The 26,285-nt window shown below is 40.7% G+C and overlaps 1 protein-coding gene across 1 annotated transcript in view; it reads left to right on the top strand.

Annotated features, from left to right (window-relative positions):
* LOC308078645 (calcium/calmodulin-dependent protein kinase type II subunit beta-like) overlaps positions 1–26,285 on the top strand; it is a 64,047-nt gene that overhangs the window by 6,574 nt on the left and 31,188 nt on the right. Inside the window, exons 3-7 of the mRNA XM_080419902.1 lie at positions 4,177–4,236; positions 7,028–7,082; positions 12,660–12,725; positions 24,022–24,094; positions 26,103–26,205. Of these exons, the coding sequence (XP_080276028.1) occupies positions 4,177–4,236; positions 7,028–7,082; positions 12,660–12,725; positions 24,022–24,094; positions 26,103–26,205 (357 nt within the window). The remainder of the gene's footprint in view (positions 1–4,176; positions 4,237–7,027; positions 7,083–12,659; positions 12,726–24,021; positions 24,095–26,102; positions 26,206–26,285) is intronic.

Here is a 26,285-nt window from a genome sequence, read left to right as displayed (position 1 = left end):
CTTATTTTGTAGTTTGTTCTGTGCCTTCCTGTCTGCCCCTGTAGTTCTGTACCTGTCTTGTCTTACCGGTCTTGTGATTGGCCAGTGTTTCCACCTGTGTCCTCTTAGTCCCCCAGCCTATCCCAGTGTTGATTGTCCAGTTGTGTGTCACCTGTGTGTAGTTAGTCCTTGTGCATTTATACCTCCCTGTTCCCAACGTTTGGTTGCTAGTTCATTGTGAAACATGTGTGTTATGTGTCATGAGTTCTGTTCCTTTAGTTGGCATTCCCAGTTATTGAGTTGATAAACATTTTGAATACTGCCTCCCCCTGGCCAGCCGGGGCGCCTGATGGAGGGGAAAATAACTGGTTGGAATAACGTGTTCCTTCCACGCGCTACGTCCAACCAGGGAAACTCTCCCCTGTCAGGTGATAAGAAAGGTCAGTTGGCTCTCATGCATTGAAGGCAGTGGTGGAAAAAGTACTCAAATTCTTTACTTAAGTAAAAGTACCAATTCTGTAATATAAAAATACTCTTTTACAAGTAAAAGTCCAGAATGAAAAATTTACTTCAGTAAAAGTACAAAAGTATTGGCATCAAAATGTACTTAAAGTACCAAAAGTAAAAGTACTAAATATTTGAAAATAGCCGATCTACAAGCTCACAACGCGTCGCAAAGCGACGCGTTGTGAGCTTGTAGATCTGCTATTTTCAAATAGCCTAGGTATAAAATAGGGCTAAAGTGGTTAATGTATGTTTCATTATATCATAGTTTATATCTGAAAAGTAACTAGTAACTAAAGTTTTCAAATAATTGTAGTGGAGTAAAAGTACAATATTTGCCTCTGAGATGTAGTGGAGTAGAAGTAAAAGTATTGGAAATTGGAAATACTCAAGTAAAGTACAAATACCTCAAAATTGTACTTAAGTACAGTACTTAAGTAAATGTACTTAGTTACTTTCCACCACTGATTGAAGGAGGCATGAGCTCGGCCCTGGCCGCCCTAGGTTGGCAGAGGGAAGGTAGTGCCCAGGATGACATAGACAATTGGCACTGGGTGTAAAAAATTGGGTTACAAAATCGTGGGATAAAAATTAAAGAGAAAAAATATATATATAATTATCGATCCGTTCAGCCTCTGCCTCATCCTGCATTTGGGTCCTACATTCTGCCCTGCCTCGCACCGTGACACGCCCCAAAATGATTGGATTTGACTGGTTTTGCAGCAATTTGTAGAAATATTGGACCTTAATTGTCAAATGTTCAATCATGTTCTAATCATGTATACTTATACATTACTCAATGACCCGTTTTCCAAATATTTAATTGTTTTATATTTTGGGCCAAATAGACAGTTCTACATCGAGGTGCCCACTCTTCCTTTAAGTGCCCACTCTTCCCGTTAGCGGTCCTCAAAGCAGAATTGTACATGAGATAAAAGTGCAGAGTGTCAACGTTCTCAGGTTCAACCTCTTAAGAAGAGCCAGTGCATCGATTATTCTATTCCATTAGCTCAATTAGCTGGGAGTGTTTTGGAAATCTGAGCTCTGAGAGTGCTGGAGGAGTGCTTCTCTGGTCGTCTGGTGTGTTGCTGCGCTTCCAGAGCACTTTTATCTCAAGGACCCCCTAATTAATATCAATTTTGAAGGATTTCTGGGGGTCCCTGGAACCCAGTTTTGAGAACCACTGCTGTAGACCGTATTCGACATGCACAGGCATGTAATCTTAGCAATGTTTAATACATGGGATGAATTAAGTCAAATTTAAGACCTGAGGTCTCGTCTTCTAAATCCTAAATCCTATGTTGCTATAATATCAGTGGTTTTCAAACTTTTTCATGTCAAGGACCCCACAATGTATATGTCTTTGGCCACGGACCCCCATTTCAAAATATGGTGTTCCAGGGACCCCCCAGAAGCGAAGATTTGAGTCACAAATGTTTCGCTTTAAAAAAATATATATATTCAAAGATTTGCACACACTCTCTCGATTTTTCAAAAATAGCAGATCTACAAGCTCGTAGCGCGGCACTCGGAGCTTGTATATCTGCTATTTTTGAATAGCCAAAGTGCAAAATAATGCTTTTTTAGCTCAAATCTAAAAATGACACAGATGCGTCCCAGGTCTTAATGGGTTAATGGGTTAAAAGATGAAAATGGCAACGTTAGTTAACGATCAGATTACTCTGACCTCAACAAGAGAAAGCTTTGAGATGTTAACAGAGTGTTTTTCCAACCGCAGCGGCTGTTGCACTCCTAAGCAGACAGTGTTGCCAAGTCTGCTTATTGTAAGCGACTTTGGGCTTGTTTTTCTCCAAAGTTGCTTGTAAATATACTGTAGTAGCCGGTTGCTTTTTTTTTTGGGCTTGTTTCTAAAGTGTAGTTGCTTATTTTGGCAACTTTTCTTTAAATGATGTTTAAATCAGTGTTTATCAAACCTATTAATGTCAAGGACCCCCCCCCCCAAATTTATGTACTTGTCCACAGATCTGAAAATATTTTTTTTCGTTGAAATAGCAGATCTACAAGCTCACAACGCGTCACATTGCGACGCGTTGTGAGCTTGTGAATCGGCTATTTTCAAATAGTTGATGTATGAAGTGAGACCGTGTTGGATGTATAGTGCGTACCAAAAAATCCTGAAGGGGGCGTCACCGAGTGTCATTTGGTAGCGCGTTCATCTTGGTGGGGGATAAACAGGTTGACTTAACATTGACTCCCACCAGTATGTCTGCAGCTACTATGCCCCCCCCCCCCGTGGTGACGACACGTTGGCAAGCACTATAGAGCGTCGCAGTTCCCGCCCACTTCCTGTTTTTTTTGGTGCCGGAAGAAAAAACTCAATGCATTTTTCCATTGACATTTCCAAAAATATTTATATCTATTAATTTAAGCCTCGAATCAAGCCATCATGACATGACATGAATCATGACCATAAACGTTTGATTCTGTGATTATTTTTTTTGGTTGAAAACGGCAAAACAAAGGGTATTTATTAAATATAGTATATCATATAATTAAATATAAAATAAAAAAAATCACAGAAAAAAACGTTTTATGGTCATGATTCATGTCATCTCATGATGGCTTGATTCGAGGCTTAAATTAATAGATATAAATATTTTTGGAAATGTCAATGGAAAAATGCATTGAGTTTTTTCTTCCGGCACCAAAAAAAACAGGAAGTGGGCGGGAACTGCGACGCTCTATATACTGTAGGTTCCAAGTGTTCATGTGGCCTACTGTATATATATAGTCGCTTCTTTTGGGCTTGTTTTCATAGCCTTATAGCTTCATCATTTAATTCTCTCGCAAATTCTGGCAACGCTGCTCCTAAGTGGTGCTTGCATGTTGTGTGTGTCTTCGGTACATGTGTGTACCGTGTACATGTCTGTGTGTAGTACATGCATGGGTGGGCACAGTACATGTGTGTGGGCTGATGATTCATCATTATGACACGTCTTCTAGGCTGACATTAACATGTTCTGAGGTGATAGAGGCACACATGTGACTGTCTGAGGCATGACCACTCTCCTCTCCTCTCCTCTCCTCTCCACACCTCTCCTCTCCTCTCCTCTCCTCTCCTCTCCTCTCCTCTCCACACCTCTCCTCTCCTCTCCTCTCCACATCTCTCCTCTAATTCAATTTTTTTGGGTTATTAAAGTATTCTCACATTGACTGTGAGAAGATGGTCTTGCAGACCATCAGAAACTGTTACGGTTATATATATATTTTTTACAGTAATATTATACAGTATTATTACAGTATTATTACAGTAATATTACAGTATTATTACAGTATTATTACAGTATTATTACAGTATTAGTACATTATTAGTACATTATTAGTACAGTAATATTACAGTAATATTACAGTATTAATACAGTATTATTACAGTAATATTACAGTATTATTACAGTATTATTACAGTATTAATACAGTATTATTACAGTAAGATTAAAGTATTATTACAGTATTAGTACAGTATTAGTACAGTATTAGTACAGTATTAATACAGTATTATTACAGTATTAGTACAGTATTAGTACAGTATTAGTACAGTAATATTACAGTATTAATACAGTATTAATACAGTATTATTACAGTAATATTACAGTATTATTACAGTATTATTACAGTAATATTACAGTATTATTACAGTATTATTACAGTATTCTCATATTCTCTGTCTCGCAGACCATCAGAAACTGGAGAGAGAGGCCAGGATCTGCAGGCTGCTGAAGCACTCCAACATTGGTGAGACTCCACTGATACAGTATGAATGAACAGATAGTCACTGTTGGGCAGGAACCTTGTATCTCCATAGTTTTTTTCCCTTTAAAGCCATACTGTACTCTGTACTGCCCTACAAAGCCAAAGTGCTGTAACTACGGGAAAAATGAACTGATAAATGGGTTTAAAAGTGTTTCAACGGCAAATGAGATATCGGCATGTAAGTATACGCTAATTGTATATCTGTTCTTGAGGTAATTATTTATCCCCCAAAATCATGGTGTATACCTATAGAAACACACTACAGTAGTGTGGTGGTGTTTACCTATAGAAACACACTACAGTAGTGTGGTGGTGTTTACCTTTAGAAACACACTACAGTAGTGTGGTGGTGTTTACCTGCAGAAACACACTACAGTAGTGTGGTGGTGTTTACCTGCAGAAACACACTACAGTAGTGTGGTGGAGTTTACCTGCAGAAACACACTGGAGTAGTTTGGTGGTGTTTACCTGCAGAAACACACTACAGTAGTTTGGTGGTGTTTACCTGCAGAAACACACTGGAGTAGTGTGGTGGTGTTTACCTGCAGAAACACACTACAGTAGTGTGGTGGTGTTTACCTATAGAACCACACTACAGTAGTGTGGTGGTGTTTACCTGCAGAAACACACTACAGTAGTGTGGTGGTGTTTACCTATAGAAACACACTACAGTAGTGTGGTGGTGTTTACCTGCAGAAACACACTGCAGTAGTGTGGTGGTGTTTACCTGCAGAAACACACTACAGTAGTGTGGTGGTGTTTACCTATAGAAACACACTACAGTAGTGTGGTGGTGTTTACCTGCAGAAACACACTGCAGTAGTTTGGTGGTGTTTACCTGCAGAAACACACTACAGTAGTGTGGTGGTGTTTACCTATAGAAACACACTACAGTAGTGTGGTGGTGTTTACCTATAGAAACACACTACAGTAGTGTGGTGGTGTTTACCTATAGAAACACACTACAGTAGTGTGGTGGTGTTTACCTGCAGAAACACACTACAGTAGTTTGGTGGTGTTTACCTGCAGAAACACACTACAGTAGTGTGGTGGTGTTTACCTATAGAAACACACTACAGTAGTGTGGTGGTGTTTACCTGCAGGAACACATTGCCCTCTCACTGTGTTTTGGCTTGGTAGACAGGGATGCTTTTGGGCTTTAACAGCATTTAAAACCAATTTAAGATCCAACAATGTAAAATAAATAAATAATTTATTAAAAGTTATTTGCCCTGTGCAACTTTTGTTTACCAAGCCTGCAAGGCAAAAATAAATGTAATCTTTATTCATAATGTTCCAATGCTCAACTGCACAATTAAATCGCTAAGCGCAAATTCTTTGACATTTAATCGCCAAGAATAATTTCATGATCGTGAGTCGTGACAGCCCTGCTTATATTAACTCATTCACTGCCACAATTATTGCTGGCCGCGTTTGCCCACTGCCAGAGATTTTTCATCGAAAAAAAAAAGTACTCAGGAGCCGAGATACAGAATTTTTAAGTTTTAAGTTAACAAGGAAGTGGATGGGAGTCTAGATCTTTAAACAATCATATCTCCTTGGTCTTTGGGTCAAATTTGAAAAAAAAAAAAAAACGTCAGTGGCAGTGAATGAGTTGTTAACTGCATTGGATGCATTGGGACACACAATGATTCCTTTGACCATTTCCTGGAGAAGAAGGATAATTTGGACATATCTTGTGCCGGTTCCCACCCGACAGCCACGGAATAAAGAATTCAGAGTGCACTCTCTGTCTGTCTGTCCTGCTGCCAGTGGTGGAAAAAGTACTTGCATGTTTAACTTAAGTAAAAGCATCAATACTGCAATGTAGAAATACTCTGTTACAAGTAAAAGTCCTGAATTCAAATTTGACAATTGAGTGCAAGTGCAAAAGTATTGGCATCAAAATGTAACTAAAGTACCAAAAGTAGAAAGTACTCGTTATGCAGAATGTCCCGTTTCGCAACTTTTCAAATGTATAACAATATTTTGAAAATAGCGGATCTACAAGCTCACAATGCGTCGCATGACGCATTGTGAGCTTGTAGATCGGCTGTTTTCGAATGGCCTAAATGTATATAGGGCTGAAGTGGTTAATGTGTGTTTTGTAATTTTAATGAAAATCTACAAAGTAACTAAAGTTTTCAAATAATTGTAGTGGAGTGAAAGTACAATATTTGCCTCTGAGATGTAGTGGAGTAGAAGTAAAAGTACTGAAAATTGGAAATACTCCAGTAAAGTAAAAAATCACACCCTGTGTGAAGTGGGCGGTGTCTTGCTAGCTAATCACAATACTGAATGGAGTCAACCAATCATGTACAAAAAATAAATACATTTATTGAAACACTCTTTATGATGGAAGAAACCATAACTTAAAAAAAAACTAATTTATGTTTTTTTTTTAAAGTTATGGTTTCTTATATAGGGCTATGCACATGTGTCATGTGACACTGGCCAATCACAGTCCTGAATAGACTGTGATTGGCCAATCACGGTGCAGGGTTAGGCGGGGTACATTTTTGGCCAATCACAGCGCAGGATTTGTTGTACAAATATCCAAACCTCACTTATAGGGGCGGTTTCACCGCCCAAAAAATACCAAAAAACTCTACATAAGTACAGTACTTGAGTAAATGTACTTAGTTACTCAGTGACACTGAGTGCACTCTCTTTTTGTCTGTCCTGCATCATGCCTCTTTCTAACTCTCTCTCTCTCTCCCTCTCTCTCTCTCTCTCTCTCTCCCCTCCTTGCCTTTCTCTCTCTTCTTTCCAGTTCGTCTCCATGACAGCATCTCAGAAGAAGACTTCCATTATCTGCTGTTTGACCTGTGAGTGCGTTGTCTGTCCTTTATGTTCAGTGGTGTGTCATCATAACTACCGTTGTTGCCTTTTAGACATTTTTTTCTCCCCAATTTAGTCGTTATGCCAATTATCTCCTCCTCCCCACACACACACACACACGTCTGTGTGTTGTCACCGCTGTTGCATCCTACTGGCTTCACCTGCCAGTGAGGAGCCTCCACCGGGAGGACGTAGAGAGACCTCCCGCCCTATACTCCTCCCGCCCCCAACACCTGCGGATAGGGATTTTAAGGTTCCTTTACGATTCCCTCTGAACACATTCACTTCCAGGTACTATGCATCCGTTTTTTGGGGCGGTGTAGCCGCCCCTATAAGTGGGGTTGGGACACCTCATTGGTATTAGTTTCCTGCACTGTGATTGGCCCATTAGTAGACCCCTCTAGCTGTACTGTGATTGGCTGACTCTATTGGCTGACTCTATTCAGCACTGTGATTGGCTAGCGAGACACATGATGACATTAATAACCTATACATAGGATTATGCACTTTAAAAAAATAAAAAAAATTTGGAAGTGAGCTTCCATCACTACAATCTGGGAACCCATCGCCAACTGAAAAGGAAAAACAGCGACCTCTGCTGTTTGTTCTATGTCTGTTGGCTCTGGGCGGAAGAAAACGTAACACCAGAGCGCAAGGAAACCGGGGTTTAGAAGTCTGCCTTCAGTTTTCACTTCCGGTGGGTGCCACTATGTTTTCATTCCCACTAACAATATTTCTACACGGAACACTAACACCACTTCTCCCAGAGAACATGGATCGTTTTGGTTATAAGCCCACTTGTTTCTATGATGAAAGAGTAAGTTAAAATGTGAATATCTTTCCGTGGTTTTGTCTGCTCCGCGGACGCTATTGTTAAATTAGTTTGGGTTTGTTTCGAGGGGGAAAGATCGACGGACATGTGAATCCCGCCCACTACATTTGATTGGGTAAAGCGCGGCCTGCTTCCTGATCTGAATGCGCACACGTTATGACGAACCTCCCCGACAGATTCCAACGCAGTGCAGAATCTGTTCTTGAGAGATTACCATCACTATGATGACCACTGTGATGACCACACCGCCCACTTCACACTGGGTGTGATTTGTTTACCTTCTGCCAGGGTTTTTTCGATTTTTCTAACCTTTTAAAGTAGTCACAGAATATTTATCTCCAGTATGATTGATCCCCTGATGGTTGCTAATCACGGAGGCTTCCACTGTGCATCCGTGAGAAAAAAATGTCATCGCGACCTCCTCTTCGCTTGTTATAGAGCACCGAAGTCCTGACGTCACTGCCAGTAGAGGGCGCTTTCCGCAGGTTCATGGCTTTACTTTTTGTATCGATATCCTCATTGGGGAATCTTAGAACGCTTCATATAAGAACTGTGTTCCAAAAATAAACATCACCCTGGCGTTTTTACTCATATGGATATAAAGCATCGACTGAAAGTGTAAATGTACACATTTACCCAAAGAGTAACACAATATAAACACTAGAAACGAGTCAAACAACCCAAAGACTACATTTCCCATGAACGCGGCTGCTGTGGGGACAGTGATTTCAGACCCGGAAGTAGTAGTTCTTAAGACTTTTAAGGCAGAATTCATTCCATTTTCTTCGCCAGAAACAGGCTGTATCAAATATGAATGAATATCAATGATGCAGAGCCACCCCCCTGACAAAAACGCCAGGGTGGTGTGTTTATGTTTGGAACACAGTTCTTATATGACGTGATCTAAGATTCCCAAATGGGGATTTCAACACAAAAAAATAAAGCCACGAACCCTGGAACAGCGCCCTCTACTGGCCCTCTACTGGCAGTGACGTCAGACTTCGGTGCTCTATACCCAGTTGAAAATAGCATGTCTCGCCAAAACTAATTAGTAAAACACAGAAGCCGAGATACATAATATTTCCCAAATACTTTAACCAGGAAGTGAATGGAGCAGTACATCTTTGGATCACGTTATCTCCTGTTCTGTGTGGAAAAAAATAATAATAATAATAATAATGATATTATATATCTTTTTTGAAAACATAGATTTATGTTATTGTCAGTGAATGGTTGTATTTGCATTGATGTAGATCTATGTGATTGGCAGGTAATGTGTTAAGGGTCCGATTCCTTAACACTCTCACCGCCGGGCCCGTAGCCTACGGGGGCGATAAATCCAACTGTACAGCGCCGATCCCGTAGCCTTCGGGCTGTGGTGCTTTTTCCTTTTTTTTCAATTTTCTAGTACGGCACATTTCATTGTAACACCACCGGAAATGGAATTATTCCGGATCCTGTTTTGCAGATCCCATAGGACTCCATTCTAAAGCGCACACTGCAACGCCATTTTCTTCGATTGTAGTTTTTCTCCTCGCTGATCACTGTTTAACCTAAACCGTTCTAACTACAACATGGATACCCCGTTTGACACGTGGTTTGGACTGGTACACGCAGGGAGATCGCCGCGATGTTTACAAACAGTGCAGAGCTCAATCTTAAGGATTTTAACGAGGTCTATGGCAACGTGAAAAAAACAAAAAACAACAATAAAACGTTGGCACTGGTGAGTACATTATGAGATTAAAGGGATCCCTGGCTAATAAGCCCGTATGTACCTTAATACACTATAATTGCCCTTTATAACTTAAATTAGGAACGAAATGCACCTTTCAATATTTGACTTATTTTAGAAATGGTACATCTTTCAGTCGTTAGGTGCCACTCTGTCGCAAATTGATGATGTCATTTGTAATGGCCCTGTTCATTACAGATAAGAAACATTACTCATCTGCATGCTGCATACTGCTCCTAGTAGTTATAGGATGGGTAAATGCAGAGGACACATTTTACGTATACGTGCAAATATACACCCAGGAGTGGGGATTATTCTATTCTATTCTATTCTATTCTATTCTATTCTATTCTATTCTATTCTATTCTATTCCATTCTATTGTTCTGGGTTTCGTGTTGTAGAACCGAGAGGTGCAATGATGCAATGTAGTGACAAATATCTCCCTCCCTGCCCGGCTAGTGTGCCCCCAAACACAATATATTGTGTTCGTATAATAGACGCTCGACAAAGCCCTGATGCACAGCGGGTGGTGGATTCGATCCCCTCCAGAGACTCCGTGCTGCTGGTGGGAGTGGGGAGTGGGGGGGGGGGGGGTGGGTGGGGGTGGGGGTGGGCAGATACTTTAGCAGCACTGTGCCACCCAAGAGCGCCTTATGTTCACTTACTCCTCTGAATAGAGGCTGAAATGGAAGAGGAACCGTTTCACACTCTGCTGATATACCTGCTGTATGATCTGCTCTATCTGCTGTACTATCTACTAGGCCGTGTTGATTTAGTCGACTAAGACTGTGACTAAAATGTCTGTCGACTATCTTTTTTCACTGACGAAAACGAAATAAAAACTAAGCTATGACTAAAACTATGACTAAATATGCTGACAATTTCGTGAACAAATAAAAAACTAGACTAAAACGTTCAGGGAGGGATCTAGTGGAGAAGAGATCCAGTAGAACTAATACGAGTCATCGTGGATGCGCGGCGGATGTCACAGACCGAAAATAGCTGATCTACAAGCTCACTGCGCGACGCGTTGTGAGCTTGTAGTTCCGCTATTCTCGGCATGCAGCCGAGTGAAAATCATTTCGATGCCATCACTACTCGGCAATCTTACCCCCACTACCCCCATCTTATGATATTTAGTCCACTAAATGTAAAACATTTCAGATGACATTTTTACAGTAACAGTTTACCGTATTATCTATTGTAGTATCTGTTGTAGTATCTGCTGTAGCATCTGTTGTAGTATCTGCTGTCGTATGAGCTGTACTGTCTGTCTACTGTAGTATTTGCTGTAGTATCTACTGTAGTATCTACTGTAGTATATTTTGTATGGTATCTACTACGTTAGTATTTTCTGTAGTATTGTCTCCTGGTCAAACCGTACTGCATCCATCCAGTGTCTTTGTAACGCCCCAGTTAACCCATTCCTTCCGGGAACGCATCTCTGTCATTTTTAACATTTCTTTGGCTATTCAAAAATAGCAGATCTACCAGCTGTGAGCTTGTAGATCTGCAAAACAAAAATTAAAACATGAACATGTGTGCAAATATTAGATTTTTTTTTTTTTGCGGACATTTGTAACTCAAATCTTTGCTTCTAGAGGTCCCTAGAACTAAATATTTGACAAATGTTCGCTTTAAAATATATATATACAAAGATTTGCACAAGATTTATCAAAAATAGCAGATCTACAAGCTCATAGCGCGGCACTCGGTGCCGCGCTATGAGCTTGTAGATCTGCTATTTTTGAATAGCCCCAAAGACATCTTTAAAATGACACACAGGTGATGCTTTCCCCGGTCTTAAAGGGTTAATGTGATTTTTTTTTTTTGGTTGTAAAAAAAAAAAAAAAGAAAGAAGAAAAATCTGCCGTCTTTCTACTCCTCCTCTTTGTTCTGTCTCTCCATCTCCTTCCTCCCATTACATAATGACACACACACACACACACACACACACACACACACACACACACACACACACACACACACACACACACACACACACACACACACACACACACACACACACACACACACACACACACACACTACACTGCACTAGGAGCCAGTTTCCATAGCAACAGTTAGAGAGAGAATCCTGCAGTCTCAGGGCTTCCCCCTACCGAGGACATCCCCAGCCTGTGTGTGTGTGTGTGTGTGTGTGTGTGTGTGTGTGTGTGTGTGTGTGTGTGTGTGTGTAGTCTGTGTGTGTGTGTGTGTGTGTGTGTGTGTGTGTGTGTGTGTGTGTGTGTGTGTGTGTGTGTGTGTGTGTGTGTGTGTGTGTGTGTGTGTGTGTGTGTGTAGTCAGCATGTGTGTGTGTGTGTGCGTGCACTTGAATTACTATACTTGTGAGGGTCAAATGTAGTAGAATTTGACAAATAGACATTTCTTGAGGAATTTACTTACAATCTGGAACAGATCCAGGTTCAGGGTTTTAGGATATAAGGCATTTTTTTTAAAGAGGTTAGATATAGGTTTATACTTTAATTGAGCGCCGGAATCACACCACACTGAAAACGGCCAATCATCTACTAATCCTCGGCTATTTTGCTTATTAAAAAAATGGCAACAAATGCAAAAAAATCAAATAAACGACATCCATAAAATCGCCATCCTAAAAGGTTGATGTCCTCATGAGTATAGTAATAAAAAACGTGTGTGTGTGTGTGTGTGTGTGCGTGTGCGTGTGCGTGTGCGTGTGTGTGTGTGTGTGTGTACAGGCTGCCTCTGTGAACAAAATGTGTTCTTATTATTTGTTTTTAAAACCATAAAAATCGGTAAAGCAATCTGGTGTCATTTCAGATTTTTTTCGTTTGGCTATTAAAAAATAGCAGATATACAAGCTCACAGCGTGTCACTTCGTGCCACGCTGCGAGCTTGTACATTTGCAATTGTTTGATTCTTGAAGGTGTGAGAGATCTACTGATTTAGAAGTCATTTTGTAGAATCGGCCTCAGGTCCTTCAGACCCATATAATTAGTGTTTTGTGTTTCAGCGTGACGGGGGGTGAATTGTTCGAGGACATCGTGGCGAGAGAGTACTACAGCGAATCAGATGCCAGGTACAGTAATAAGCTCTCAGCTCTCTCTCTCTCTCTCATCCCTTCATGCCACCATGCTGCTCCACCATCACTGCAGTGTTTCTGGAGCCTCATGGCGTCCATTTCTCTTTTTTTGAAAACCGCAAAAAAGGGTATTTATTAAATATAGTGTTACATAATTAAAGGTCGGGTAAGTGATATATTTTGTTAAAAAACATTTTAAAAAAAAGTACTATATTCTGATAGTAATCATAGCTACAGAGCGTTTGTTCGGTCACAATATATTCTGTTTCACTCTTTAGTAAACAGATTATAGTGCATTTTCAGGTAGGTGACAACATTTAAACCAATCAGGAGAGAGCACTGAAACTGCATTTTCTGTTTAATAAAGAGCTGGAGAGACATGGAGACTCCTTTTACTGAACAAACACTCTATAGCAATGAGTACTATCACAATATAGAGCTATTTAACACTGTTACTGAACAAACACTCTATAGCAATGAGTACTATCACAATATAGAGCTATTTAACACTGTTACTGAACAAACACTCTATAGCAATGAGTACTATCACAATATAGAGCTATTTAACACTGTTACTGAACAAACACTCCATAGCAATGAGTACTATCAGAATATAGAGCTATGTAACACTCATTTTAACCAAAGTAAATCACTTACCCTACCTTTTAAATATTGAAATATTTTTTGACACAGAATCACATGTTTTATGGTCTTGATTCACCAGGAGCCTGGATGGCTCGGTTTTCCGGGCTTAACATAGTTAATATATAAATATTTTCGGAAATCTCTACATGGGAAAAATGAATGGGTTTTCTATCTGTGGCACTGCAAATGGTCGCCACTGCTATGCCCTATATATCCAGATTGAAGAAGCCACATTTAGTTTTTAGTGCAGTCTGAACAACAAGAGACCACATTGGAAACGTTGCTAATCAGATTTGAATCAGATGCCTTTAGCTTTGTTCAGACTTGCATAAAACCAATCCGATCTGCAGACCTGATATTATATTTAGTACCTTCATAGAGCACCGAAGTCCTGACGTCACTACCAGTAGAGGGCGCTTTCCGCAGGTTCATGGCTTTACTTTTTGTATTGATATCCTCATTGGGGAATCTTAGATCGCTTCATATAAGAACTGTGTTCCAAAAATAAACACACCACCCTGGCGTTTTTACTCATATGGATATGAAGCATCGACTGAAGGTGTAAATGTACACATTTACCCAAAGAGTAACACAATATAAACACTAGAAATGAGTCAAACAACCCAAAGACTACATTTCCCATGAATGCGGCCGCTGTAGGGACAGTGATTTCAGACCCGGAAGTAGTAGTTCTTAAGACTTTTAAAGCAGAATTAATTAAAGGTAGGGTAAGTGATATTTTTGGGTTAAAACAAAAAGTATTTTCTTAAAAGGTTAAAATACTATATTCTGATAGTAATCATTGCTATAGAGTGTTTTTTCAGTAACAGATGTCTCCCTGTCTCTCCAGCTCTTTAATAAACAGAAAATACATTTTTCGGTAGGTGTCAAAATCTCAGCCAATCAGGAGAAAGTACCCATTTTTAAGCTTAATTTGTATAGTGTTCCAGTTCCAATTTTGCCTGCTCATTTCTTAGTGTCATCACTTCCACTTTCACTTGTTTAATCTGTATCCTGATTGAGTTCTCTGTCCTGGTTGGATAAAATTGAAAATGAAACTGAAACTGAAACGAAAATGCATTTTCTGTTTAATAAAGAGGTGGAGAGACAAGGAGACTCCTTATGCTGAACAAACACTCTAAAGCAATGAGTACTATCACAATATAGAGCTATTTAACAATTATTTTAACCAACGCAAATCACTTACCCTACCTTTAAATGTTTTGCCAGAAACAGGCTGTATCAAATATGAATGAATATCAACGATGCAGAGCCACCCCCCTGACAAAAACGCTGGGGTGGTGTGTTTATGTTTGGAACACAGTTCTTACATGACGTGATCTAAGATTCCCAAATGGGGATTTCAACACAAAAAATAAAGCCACGAACCCGTGGAACAGCGCCCTCTAGTGGCAGTGACGTCAGACTTTGGTGCTCTATAAGGAGGATAACTCCTTGAGATGTGTTGTCTTGTTTTCGAGAGGGTCCTTATCACAAACATACAGGAAGTACAATAGACAAAACAATACAACACATACATCCATGCATACTGTACATAAACAGGACAAAACAAACTTGACAAAAACAAAACAAAAACAAGATGTTCGATTATTAGATGATTTGTCTTTTTTTTTTCTTCTTCTTCTTCTTGCCATACTGGGTGTTGTTAATTAATTTATAAAAGCTGCAATCCGTAAGATTTATCTCATACCTGGGATTCCAAGTCACGCAAGCAAGAGTCAAAATGTTTCTTATGCTATAAGATGAAAAAGCCTGTTTGGGCATGAGGGGAGATATTACGCTTTGAGCTTCACCAGTATAGTGTCCTATCAACACCACACAGGGTCTGTAAAATGTACCACACATAGGCGTCAGTTATTGCCACTCTGTCATTTTCACTCCCTAATGCGTCACTATAGGACTATACAATTGTGACTACAAAAACAAAAACCCACGTATTGGAGCTTCAAATACTATTCGAATAGAGGACCGGCCAGCTGCCTCGTGGCTTAGCTGGTAGCAGGGCTTAGTTACCGTAACTTTACGTGATCGAATCCCATTGTAGATCGAATCCCATTTGTGAGGTTAGGATTAAGGTTAGGTTTAGGCTAGCTCTGGTCCATAGCCTAGAAGGAGTTATCCTTATGGTACTTTTGATTCATTATTTAGTTGTTACTCCGCTGCGCCTGCGCCCTCTACAGATCTGGTCAATGGAATTTTTCTATTGACCGGATCTGCAGAGGGTGCAGCGGAGTAACTAAAACATGTTTTCTTTCCGGTGAAATATTTTACATTTTGGCCAAAACGTTTATTTTAGACATGAGGTGAGGGGCTCAGAGTGTTCCCACTTAGTTGAGTAGGCTTTCAACTCCATAAAACCGTCTTTGTTTTGGTGAGTAGCAAAAGTGTATTTTTTATTTTTACTAAAAACGAGAGGCTGCGCGGCCTGTGGTGCGTGCGCAAAGAATCGAAAGTCCCATAGCCTTTAAGGAGAACTCCTTCTAGGCTATGGACCAGAGCTAGGTTTAGGCATAGTTTTGTCAACATCCGTCATGTCAAAACTTGGCGTTTCAGCGCTACTTACAGAGCGGCAACATGTGACGACATGGGAGTGAGAACGGGTTGATATGGAAGTTGTCCCTTATCTGTTGCCCTATAATACAGTTTCAATAAGAGAGAGATCAATTTGTTGCAAATGAAAGTTTTATTGAAATAAAACGTTTGTCAATTAGACTCTAGAAGTGCTCGCGCTTATAGCTGTGAATGACAACAGAGATCTTCCTTATTGAATTCACGCTTAGAGCTACATATGTACCAGGGGAGCACGGTGGCGCAGTCGGTAGCGCTGTCGCCTCACAGCTAGAAGGCACCGGGTTCGATTCCCGCCGGGGACGCTGTGGGCGCTGGGGGGCGTGTCTTCTCCTCCGCGTCATCAGCGCCCATACCCTAGGTGGGGTTGGCGAAAGGGCCTACTCTGTGTGGAGTTTGCATGTTCTCCCTGTGTCTCCTACTAGGGTAGTTAATTAATACCCTCACAAAAACATGTAGTAATCCTGGTCACTATACCGCCTCCCCCATGACAGCCGGGGCGCCTGATGGAGGGGAAAGGAACTGGTTGGAATAACGTGTTCCTTCCACGCGCTACGTCCTACCGGGGAAACTCCCCCCTGTCAGGTGACGAGAAGGTCAGTTGGCTCTCATGCATTGAAAGAGGCATGAGCTCGGCTCTGGGCTCCCTAGGCTGGCGGGGGGAGTGTAGCGCCCAGGATCACTTAGATAATTGGCACCGGGTGAAAAAGGATTACAAAATCGTGGGATAAAAAAATATATATATAAAAAAGAGCTACATTATGTACCTTTAAAAAGACATTATGGATTGCAGCTCTAACTGTCAGGTTGTGGCTGAATGTATTCACCTGTTTCTTGGCTGTGTGTTTTCCACTTCCTGTCGGATTTCATTGGATATAATTAGTCATCTGACCGGTTTCATTGGATTTCATTGGATCAAAAGACAGGAAGTGGAACACAGTGAAAAGCCTAGGAAACAGGTGGATACCGTGTCCTGGTGTATATGTACTGTTACCGTATGCTGTATTCCTTTGCCCTCGTCCTTTACAGTGTCTTTATACGTAATGTTTTGTCTCTTATTTCCTCCTGCCGTTGTGCTGTTGTTTACTCTGTGTCGTCGTTTTATTCACTCTACGGTTGTGTTTTATTTACTCTGTTGTCCCTCTGTTGTGGTTTTTGTCTTCACAGTCACTGTATTCATCAGATTCTAGACTCTGTGTCTTACACCCACCAGCATGACATAGTGCACAGGGACCTCAAGGTGTGTGTGTGTGTGTGTGTGTGTGTGTGTGTGTGTGTGTGTGTGTGTGTGTGTGCGTGTGCGCGCGTGTGTGTGTGTGTGTGTGTGTGTGTCTCTCTCTCTCTCTCTCTCTTGCGGGGGGGTCACCCCTATGTTCCCCAGGGTCAGTGTTGGTGTAAAAGTAACGATACCACAATGTAAACATACATTACATAAGTTAGTACTGCATTCAGGCCAAGTCTTTTCAAAGGTTTTCAAAATGTTCAAATTTACAAGCTCTAAATTTTATACAAGCACAACATTTTCAAATGCAATGCGTTGTGAGCTTGTAGATCGTCCATTTTTCGATTTGCCGAAGTATAAAATAGGCCTTATAATGTGGTTAATGCATGTTTTGTAATAATGATCTCTAAATCAACAAAGTAACTAATTAACTCATTCACTGCCACTGACGTAAAAAACGTAATTTTTCCCGTTTACCAATCCTGCCACTGACGTAAAAAACGTAATTTTTTTTTTAGTTTTTGTTTCAAATTTGACCCAAAGACCAAGGAGATATGATTGTTTAAAGATCTAGACTCCCATCCACTTCCTTGTTAACTTAAAACTTAAAAATTCTGTATCTTGGCTCCTGAGTACTTTTTTTTTTCGATGAAAAATCTCTGGCAGTGGGCAAACGCGGCCAGCAATAATTGTGGCAGTGAATGAGTTAAGTTTAAAACATTTTTTTTAGTGGAGAAAAAAAAAGTACCACATATCTGCCTCTGAGATATAGTGGAGTAGAAACGTACAAAGTACTGAAAGATGAAAATACTCCAGAAATTTAAGAAACTTCATTGCAGCACTTGACTAAATGTATTTAGTTACTTTCCACCACTACCCAGGGTCCTATGTGTGTGTGGGGGGGGGGGGGAGACATGACAAAGGGTCCTATGTTCCCAGGGTCATTTATCACCCGTTTCCTAACTGCACAAAGTGCTTGACAATACGTGCATTTCAGGCTATAGCTAACGTTAGTGGGCTAGCTAGCTATACTGTACATCAATGGTTCTCAAAGTTTACATTTCCTTTAACTCTGACGGTGTACACATACGGGTCCATTTGGTTCCATCTGTACACTGTCAGAGTTACAGACTTGTACGAGTCAATTTAGAACCCTCCTTAATGCCAGAAGCAATTTTCAAATGATTCCATCGTAGAGTCTGGAGCAACAGAAGCTCTGAAATGATCAGAGGATAAAGAAGCAGACGTGACGCCTCCTCCTCCTCCTCCTCCTCCTCCTCCTCCTCTTCCCCGCTTCCGTTTCGTCTTTACAGTCACGCAAATGTGTCCAAACATAAATCAAAATAATCTAAGCATATGTAGCTTTGCTGCTTTTAGAAATGGAAATTCTGAAATTCTGAAATATATGTAACCACTTAAACCCCAGCGTCGGTAGTGTGGGGAACGCCTTTGCTGAAAATAGCAGATCGACAAGCTCACAACGTGACGAGTTGTGTTGTGAGCCGTCGGTGAGCGTTGGTAGTGTCGGTAGCGTCGGCCGCGTTGTGAGTGTCGGTGGTGTGGGGCACGCTTTTGCTGAAAATAGCCGATCGACAAGCTCACACTGCGACGCAACGCGTCGCATTGTGAGCTTGTCGATCGGCTATTTTCAGCGAAAGCGTTCCCCACAACAACAGAAAACAAAAAACAGAAAAGACACTAGTATTGAGCCCTGAGGGACTCCGGTTACCGGGTTTAAGTGGTTAAAAACAAATATTCACAAAATATATTTCCGTGAACAGAAAATGACTTCTTCCCTTCCTCGGATTTTGGGATGTGTAGTTCCAGACTCTATATATATATATATATATATATATAGCATTCGTCGGAGATTGTGGAATGGTTGTCTGGTGACGCGAGACTATAACGCTAAAGGATCCCAGAGAGTCCACTGGAATCCACTTTGAGTCCCACTGAGCTACATATAACAGCTAGACTATAGCCTGCAAAGCGGCAACATTCAAACCTACATATTGAACTGGAGGAACATAGGGCCCGCGGCCCAACAGCTGCTCTCACCACCGGGTTGCATTTTCCTCTAACCCTGGATGCAAGGGGTTCGGTCTTTGTGTTTGTGCTCACCTCCTCCTGCCTGTGCTTTACCCGTCTGTGTGCCCGTCTGTGTGCCCGTCTGTGTGCCCGTCTGCCTGTTTGAATAGCTTTTGCTTTTGGATCTCTACAGTCTTGATGCACTTCTGTAGTCATTCTCAACCTTTTGTTAATTTCAAGGACCCTTCAGTGTGATATTATGCATTAGGCTCCACAGTCACACGGACCACTGTTAGATATCATCTTCTTTGATCTTTGGCACCACAAATCTGTTGTGTTAACCCATTAAGACCTGAGGCCGCTTATAAACATTTTCAAAATCCTAAAAGAAAAATCGGAAAAAAATATAAAAAAAATATTTTCACGTGTAAAAAGAAATAGCAGATATACAAGCTCATAGCGCGGCACTCGGTGCCGCGCTATGACCTTGTATATCTGCTATTTTTGAATAGCCAAAGAAATCTAAAGTGACAGAGATGCGTTCCAGGTCTTAATATTAAATCTTCAGTGTTAAATGACAACTTTGGTTTTTTTTACAACCAAGGTTTATGTTTTAGCTTGTAATTAAAGTAAATAAAAGATGAGTGCTAAAAACTTTTCATTTACTGCTTTCTATAGTTTTAGCAATTTTCTCAATCTTTTTTTACAGTGGGCGGGGGCATTCGGGCAGGTATCTAAATGTGTCTTTTTTTTTACACCATAAAAAATCCTGTGGTCTTTATTGGGGGCTAGAAGAGCTACTGTAAATATTAATAAAGAAATCGACGGGTTATTGTGTAAAACAAATACATATTTAGCCACCTGCCCGAATGCCCCCGCCCACTGTAAAAAAAATATGATTTACTTTAATTACAAGCTAAAACATAAACCTTGGTTGTAAAAAAAACAAAGTTGTCATTTAATTAAAACTCTGGGAGTTTACGAATGGATCCAAATGGACCCGTTACACTCTCTTATAGTTACAGACCTGTAAGGGGTCCATTTGGATCCTATTATTATCAATCATTTAGCTCGGGGACCCCCTGGAACCGCCCTCAAGGAACCCCTGGGGGTCCCTGGACCCCCAACACTGGTTGGAACCAGTGATGTAGAACTGTCTAATAATGAACCAAGCTTCTTAACAGACAAGGTGTGTGGTGTGTGTGTGTGTGTGTGTGTGTGTGTGTGTGTGTGTGTGTGTGTGTGTGTGTGTGTGTGTGTGTGTGTGTGTGTGTGCGTGTGTGTGTGTGTGTGTGTGTGTGTGCGTGTGAAAGCGAGACAAGGGCGTATAGAGGACACAGAGAGTTTGAAAAATAGAGATGAGGGTTGTCTGGGAAACACGGGGTTCGTTAAAGTTCCTGCTCACTGCCACGGAGACTAGACTATCTTATTAGGCATATCTTTTCATTCTATTGAAAACATAATTTAAATACTGAAAATAGCTGATCTACAGCGACGCATTGTGAGCTTGTAGATTGGCTATTTTCCAGTGGTGGAAAAAGTACTCACAATTTTTTTTTTTACTAAAGTAAAAGTATCAATACTGCAATGTAGAAATACTAGTAAGTAAAAGTCAGGAATTCTAAATTTACTTAAAAGTACAAAAGTATTGACATAAAAATTAAAGGATCTACACCATGAATAAAAAAATAATAATTGATATTTAATATCATATGGTGTATGTCCCCCTCAAACCTTTTTCCAAAAATTGATATTTAATATCATATGGTGTATGTCCCCCTCAAACCTTTTTCAAAAGGTTTGAGCCTAAATCATCACTCAGATATACTCATCCCAAGTCAATTGTCTCTGGCTTATACAGCACTTTCAGCTGCAATACCAAAACGTCCTCTTGGGCAGGGGGGGCTACTGAGCAATTCTGTCTGGCCAGCATCAATGCAATGGCAATGCAAGTGACATCACTTGCGTTGCACATTCTGAAATGGCCTGTTCAGACACGCCCATTCTGAAAATCTCTGAAATGAGAATGAATGACTGAATGTTAAAAAAAAATATTTTTTGGGGTACAAGAGACACTGGGGAGCCCAAAAAAATACTAAAAAACCCCAAAAAAATGAAATTCATGGTGTAGACCCTTTAAAGTTTAAAGCTTAAAGTACCAAAAGTACAAGTACTCATTATGCAGAATGTTCCATTTCAAGTTTTCAAAATGTATACAAATATTTTGAAAATAACAGCGTTATCGTGTCGCATCGCGACGCGTTGTGAGCGTAGATCGGCTATTTTCAAATAGCCTAAATATATATAGAGCTTAAGTGGTTAATGTATGTTTAGTAATAACAATGTTAATCTACAAAGTAACTAATGTTTTCAAATGATCGTAGTGGAGTAAAAGTACAATATTTGCCTCAGAGATACAGTGGAGTAGAAGTAAAAGTATTGAAAATTGGAAATACTCCACTAAAGTGAAAAAATAAAAATACCTCAAAGTACAGCACTTTTTGACTTTGAATCCTCTGCGGTGAACCTCTGGCTCGGCCGGGCGCTCCAACAAACACAAGCAGGCTGCCTGGGCCAGCTGATCTCTATCTCTGCAGTGTAGACACTCTCCTGGTGCAGGAGTTGGTCAGCGTCCCTGTTCAGTGTTCAGTGTTCAGAGGGTTTGTGGAACATTCTGTTCCTCCTGGTGAGACTCCTCACTGTCAGGTGAAAAGAAATCTCTCAAGACACATTGTGCCAACGGCATGAATGTGTCAGCAGTCACCACTAGTGTTGTTGTTAGTGGGAATATAAACACAGAAGCAGTAGATTTTACTTAAGTAAAGTTATCAATACTGCAATGTAGAAAATACTCTGTTACGAGTGAAAGTCCGGTAAGCAAAGTATTGGCATCAAAATATACCTAAAGTACCAAAAGTAAAAGTACTCATTATGGAGAAAGTCCCGTTTCACAAGGTATCATGGTATGACATTTGTAACAGATCTACAAGCCCCTGCTATTTACAAATGGCCGAAATGTATGTAGGGCTGAGGTGGTTACTCTATGTTTTGTAATAATAATCAAATAATAATCTAAATCTAAAAATTAACTAGTAACTAAAGTTTTCAAATAATTGTAGTGGAGTAAAAGTACAATATTTGCCTCTGAGATGTAGTGAAGTAAAAGTAAAAGTACTGAAATTTGGAAATACTCCAGTAAAGTAAAATACCTCAAAATTTTACTTAAGTACAGTACTTGAGTACATGTACTTGGCTACTTTCCACCACTGGAGAAAAGCGGTGCTTCAAAGCCTGATGATCACAATGTGTTGCTTCTGCTGATGCTCCACAAATAACAACACAGGACAAACTCATATGGACTCTGTCGGGTGGAAACCTCATATGCCCAAAAACATTACTTACAACGTACTTTTCAGGATTCAAATTCCAATAAAACTGCAAAAATAGAAGAAACAAAGGCTTACAATGCGCCACATGTGCGCCTCATGACAATAGTTTTGCTACTTTAGGGTGACACTAGAATCAAGGGCATGCAGGCTTATGCAAAGGTTAAAATGTCATTTAGATAGCATGTTATTTAGACAGATGCCAGGTTCATCTGTAGACCTGGCATCCTATAGTTTGTATAGTTTCAATGTAGGCTACATATTATATATATTTTTTATATTACAATGTTTAGACTGATAGGTCTAAGGATAGATAGTTTAGATAGGTTATTGGTTTACCTACGGTATGATCCTAGATTACTGAGGCACTACACTGTCTCTATGTACAGTATTTGATGTATTACCTTGTGTTTACCTTGCTTACTGTAAATGGCTCTGGATTAAGAGCGTCTGCCAAATGCCTAAAGAGCATCAAGAATCAAGAAGATTTTATTTGTCACTGACTTATACAAGTACAAGCAGCCGAGTTGTTGTTGGGGGGACTTGTTCCACAAACACAATTGTGCAACATATTTTAACGTAATAATATATTAAGTAAGAGAAGAAATAATAATGATATAAGAAACAACAAACAAATATGAGATCATGTCTCAGAGACACAGGTACATTAGCGTATCAATATGCAGCAGTTCCAGGAGTGTGCAGGTGATAGAGCTGCATATAGTATGACAAAGTAAGGGCAATAGTTTATGCAAAAACATAAGAATAATGGCGATAAGAGTTTTCTGCCCGACAGCAACGATACTCTCTAGGTTAAGCCGTGCACACGCACAGAGCAGCAGTGCACGGCCCCCACACACAGACTTGACGTTCAAAACATTTCTTGAAAATAGCAGGTTGTCTCCATCAATATTCCACCGCCAGCCTCCTCTACAATGGAGAGAGGAGCCGTGTGTGTGTGTGTGTGTGTGTGTGTGTGTGTGTGTGTGTGTGTGTGTGTGTGTGTGTGTGTGTGTGTGTGCGTGTGCGCATACTGGTGCTTGAACTCGTGCCTACACACACAGGAATGTCAGTGTTAATTTGACTCAGAGTATAGAAATGGACACTTTTAGGATCCATCATTACTTCTCTCTGAGTTAAACCAACACCGAGGATTTTGCTGTGTATAAAATGACACAATACACAGTAAACGTGTCTTAATCTCTCTATGCTAGGCGTGTGTGTGTGTGTGTGTGTGTGCGTGTGCGTGCGTGTAGGGGTGTGTGTGTGCGTTATAGGGGTGTGTGTGTGTGTGTGCGCGCGCGCGGCGTAGCATGCGCACTAATGCTGAGGCATCGCTGCCTGATGCATGAGTCTGGAGTTTAGGTTGTTGGCCGTGTGAATGTGTTCAGACTAACCTGCTCCCCCTGCTGTCTGCATGCAGTCATTGCATCCAGCAGATCCTGGAGGCTGTGCTGCACTGCCATCAGATGGGGGTCGTTCACAGAGACCTCAAGGTGAGTGATCTGCTGGTTGTGTGCGTGCGTGTGCGTGTGCGTGTGCGTGTGCGTGTGCGTGTGCGTGTGTGTGTGTGTGTGTGTGTGCGTGTGTGTGTGTGACACTTGTATTATTATACTTGTGAGGGCCAACAGTATTGTTATCAAAATGTACTTAAAGTACCAAAAGTAGAAAGTACTCATTGTGCAGAATGTCCTGTTTCACAAGTTCAAAATGTATAAAAATAATTTGAAAGTAGCTGATCTACAAGCTGACAAAGTGTCTCGAAGCGACGCATTGTGAGCTTGTAGATCGGCTATTTTCAAATTGACAAAGTTTAAATAGGGCTGAAGTGGTTTTGTAATAATAATCAAAATCTACAAAGTAACTAAAGTTTTCAAATAATTGTAGTGGAGTAAAAGTACAATATTTGCCTCTGAGATGTAGTGGAGTAGAAGTAAAAGTACTGAAAATCGCAAATACTCCAGTAAAGTAAAAATAGCTTAAAAGTGTACTTAAGCACAGTACTTGAGAAAATATACTTAATTACTGGTTTAGGGTTATGCATTCAGAGGTTATAGGTTTGAATCAGAATCTACAGTAAGTATAACTTTAGTATCAGGGTTTAAAAATGGGCAGCTGTCACAAGTGTGTGTGTGTGTGTGTGTGTGTGTGTGTGTGTGTGTGTGTGTGTGTGTGTGTGTGTGTGTGTGTGTGCGTGCGTGTCTGTTGTGTACAGAAAACAGGTAAGTACTGCTTGTAGCACAGTAATTAGCATCGTGTTTGTTACGCGTGGTGCTAGCATGTGTTTGTGCCTGTCGCGCAGACAGTACAGTATCTGTGCATGTGCTCTGTGTATTAACCTGGACTGTACTGTTACAGATGAGACCTCTGACCTTTTCAAAGGGTTAGAGTCCAGTTACTTCAGTGGGAAGTCAGTGGGAAGTCCAGGAAAGCCTTGTTGCCATGGAGAAATGGGGGGGGGGGGTTGTGTGCCAGGTGTGAAATGGTGTCATTTCACACCTGTCAATTCAGTGGAGGCAAAACAGACAAATCAGGCAGGACAATGAGGGGGGAAAACATGACTTTACCGAGAAAGATCAGGGTCAAGTGTGAAGAGATCTGAGGTCATGTCTGTACTGTACATGTCATTCACTTGATGCTTTCCTGTCACTATTCTGATGATATCATTATTATGTGACTGAATGCAATGCTCTGGGCCACAAGGGGGCCATGGCAATTGTTCAGCTTTTTTACAGATTATGAAAGCTTTCAAGTGATGTGTCATTTATTGAAATCGGGAAATATTTATTTAAGATAATAACAGTCATTTGACTCTTGTTAAACCAGAATAGTCAAAGCACAGAAAACGGCTTCCAAAGATTTCACACATTCGGGGCCTGTTTAATGGGCGTTAATAATGGGTCATTTATTCAACCCCTATCGTCACTGTCTGGTCCCAAAACGCGTGCTTTTCAGGAAATGAAAAATCCTGTGTTGTTCCAAAGGATCCAATGTAGTTATTATTATTTATTTGGTTCAATGTTTTATAAAACCCACAGACAGACGCTTTGAAAATGTTTCCAGAAATAGTGAAAAATTGCAGATCCTACAAGCTCACAACGCGTCCCCACGTTGTGAGCTTGTAGGTCTCGCTATTATCACCATTTTAAATCCTAATGATAAAAAGGGAACGGTTTGATGTGGCGCACGCCACATATAGGCTCTAATGCTTCCCCGTTTCCCTTCACTCTCCGCTATACTACCCAAATAAATGCAGAAAAAGACCCGAAAATATCAACAAAAGAAAAAAAGGAAGGGTTTTGGACATACAAGGTTTCTGCCTGATAGTAACGAAAAATATGACACTTCTGTTATTTCATCCAGCTGTTTTTATACAGACGGATTGGAAATGATTAATGCAAAAATACAATTGCGATGAGCCCGGATAGCTGGTATCAGGGGGCGATGATGTAATATCTGGTGACAGGCCTGGTGAAGTGTGTGTTCCTGTTGTGTTGCACGCAGCCAGAGAACCTCCTGCTGGCCAGTAAGTGTAAGAACGCCGCGGTGAAGCTGGCTGACTTTGGACTGGCTATCGAGGTGCAAGGGGACCAGCAGGCATGGTTTGGTATGTACACACGCACACGCACACGCACACGCACACGCACACGCACACGCACACGCACATACACATACACATACTTACAC

The sequence above is a fragment of the Gymnoscopelus braueri genome, assembly GCF_963280865.1.
Source record: "Gymnoscopelus braueri genome assembly, chromosome: 22".
In the NCBI taxonomy this organism is placed as follows: Eukaryota; Metazoa; Chordata; class Actinopteri; order Myctophiformes; family Myctophidae; genus Gymnoscopelus; species Gymnoscopelus braueri.
Note: the sequence above shows the minus strand (reverse complement) of the source record. Positions and strands in the feature narration are given on the sequence as shown.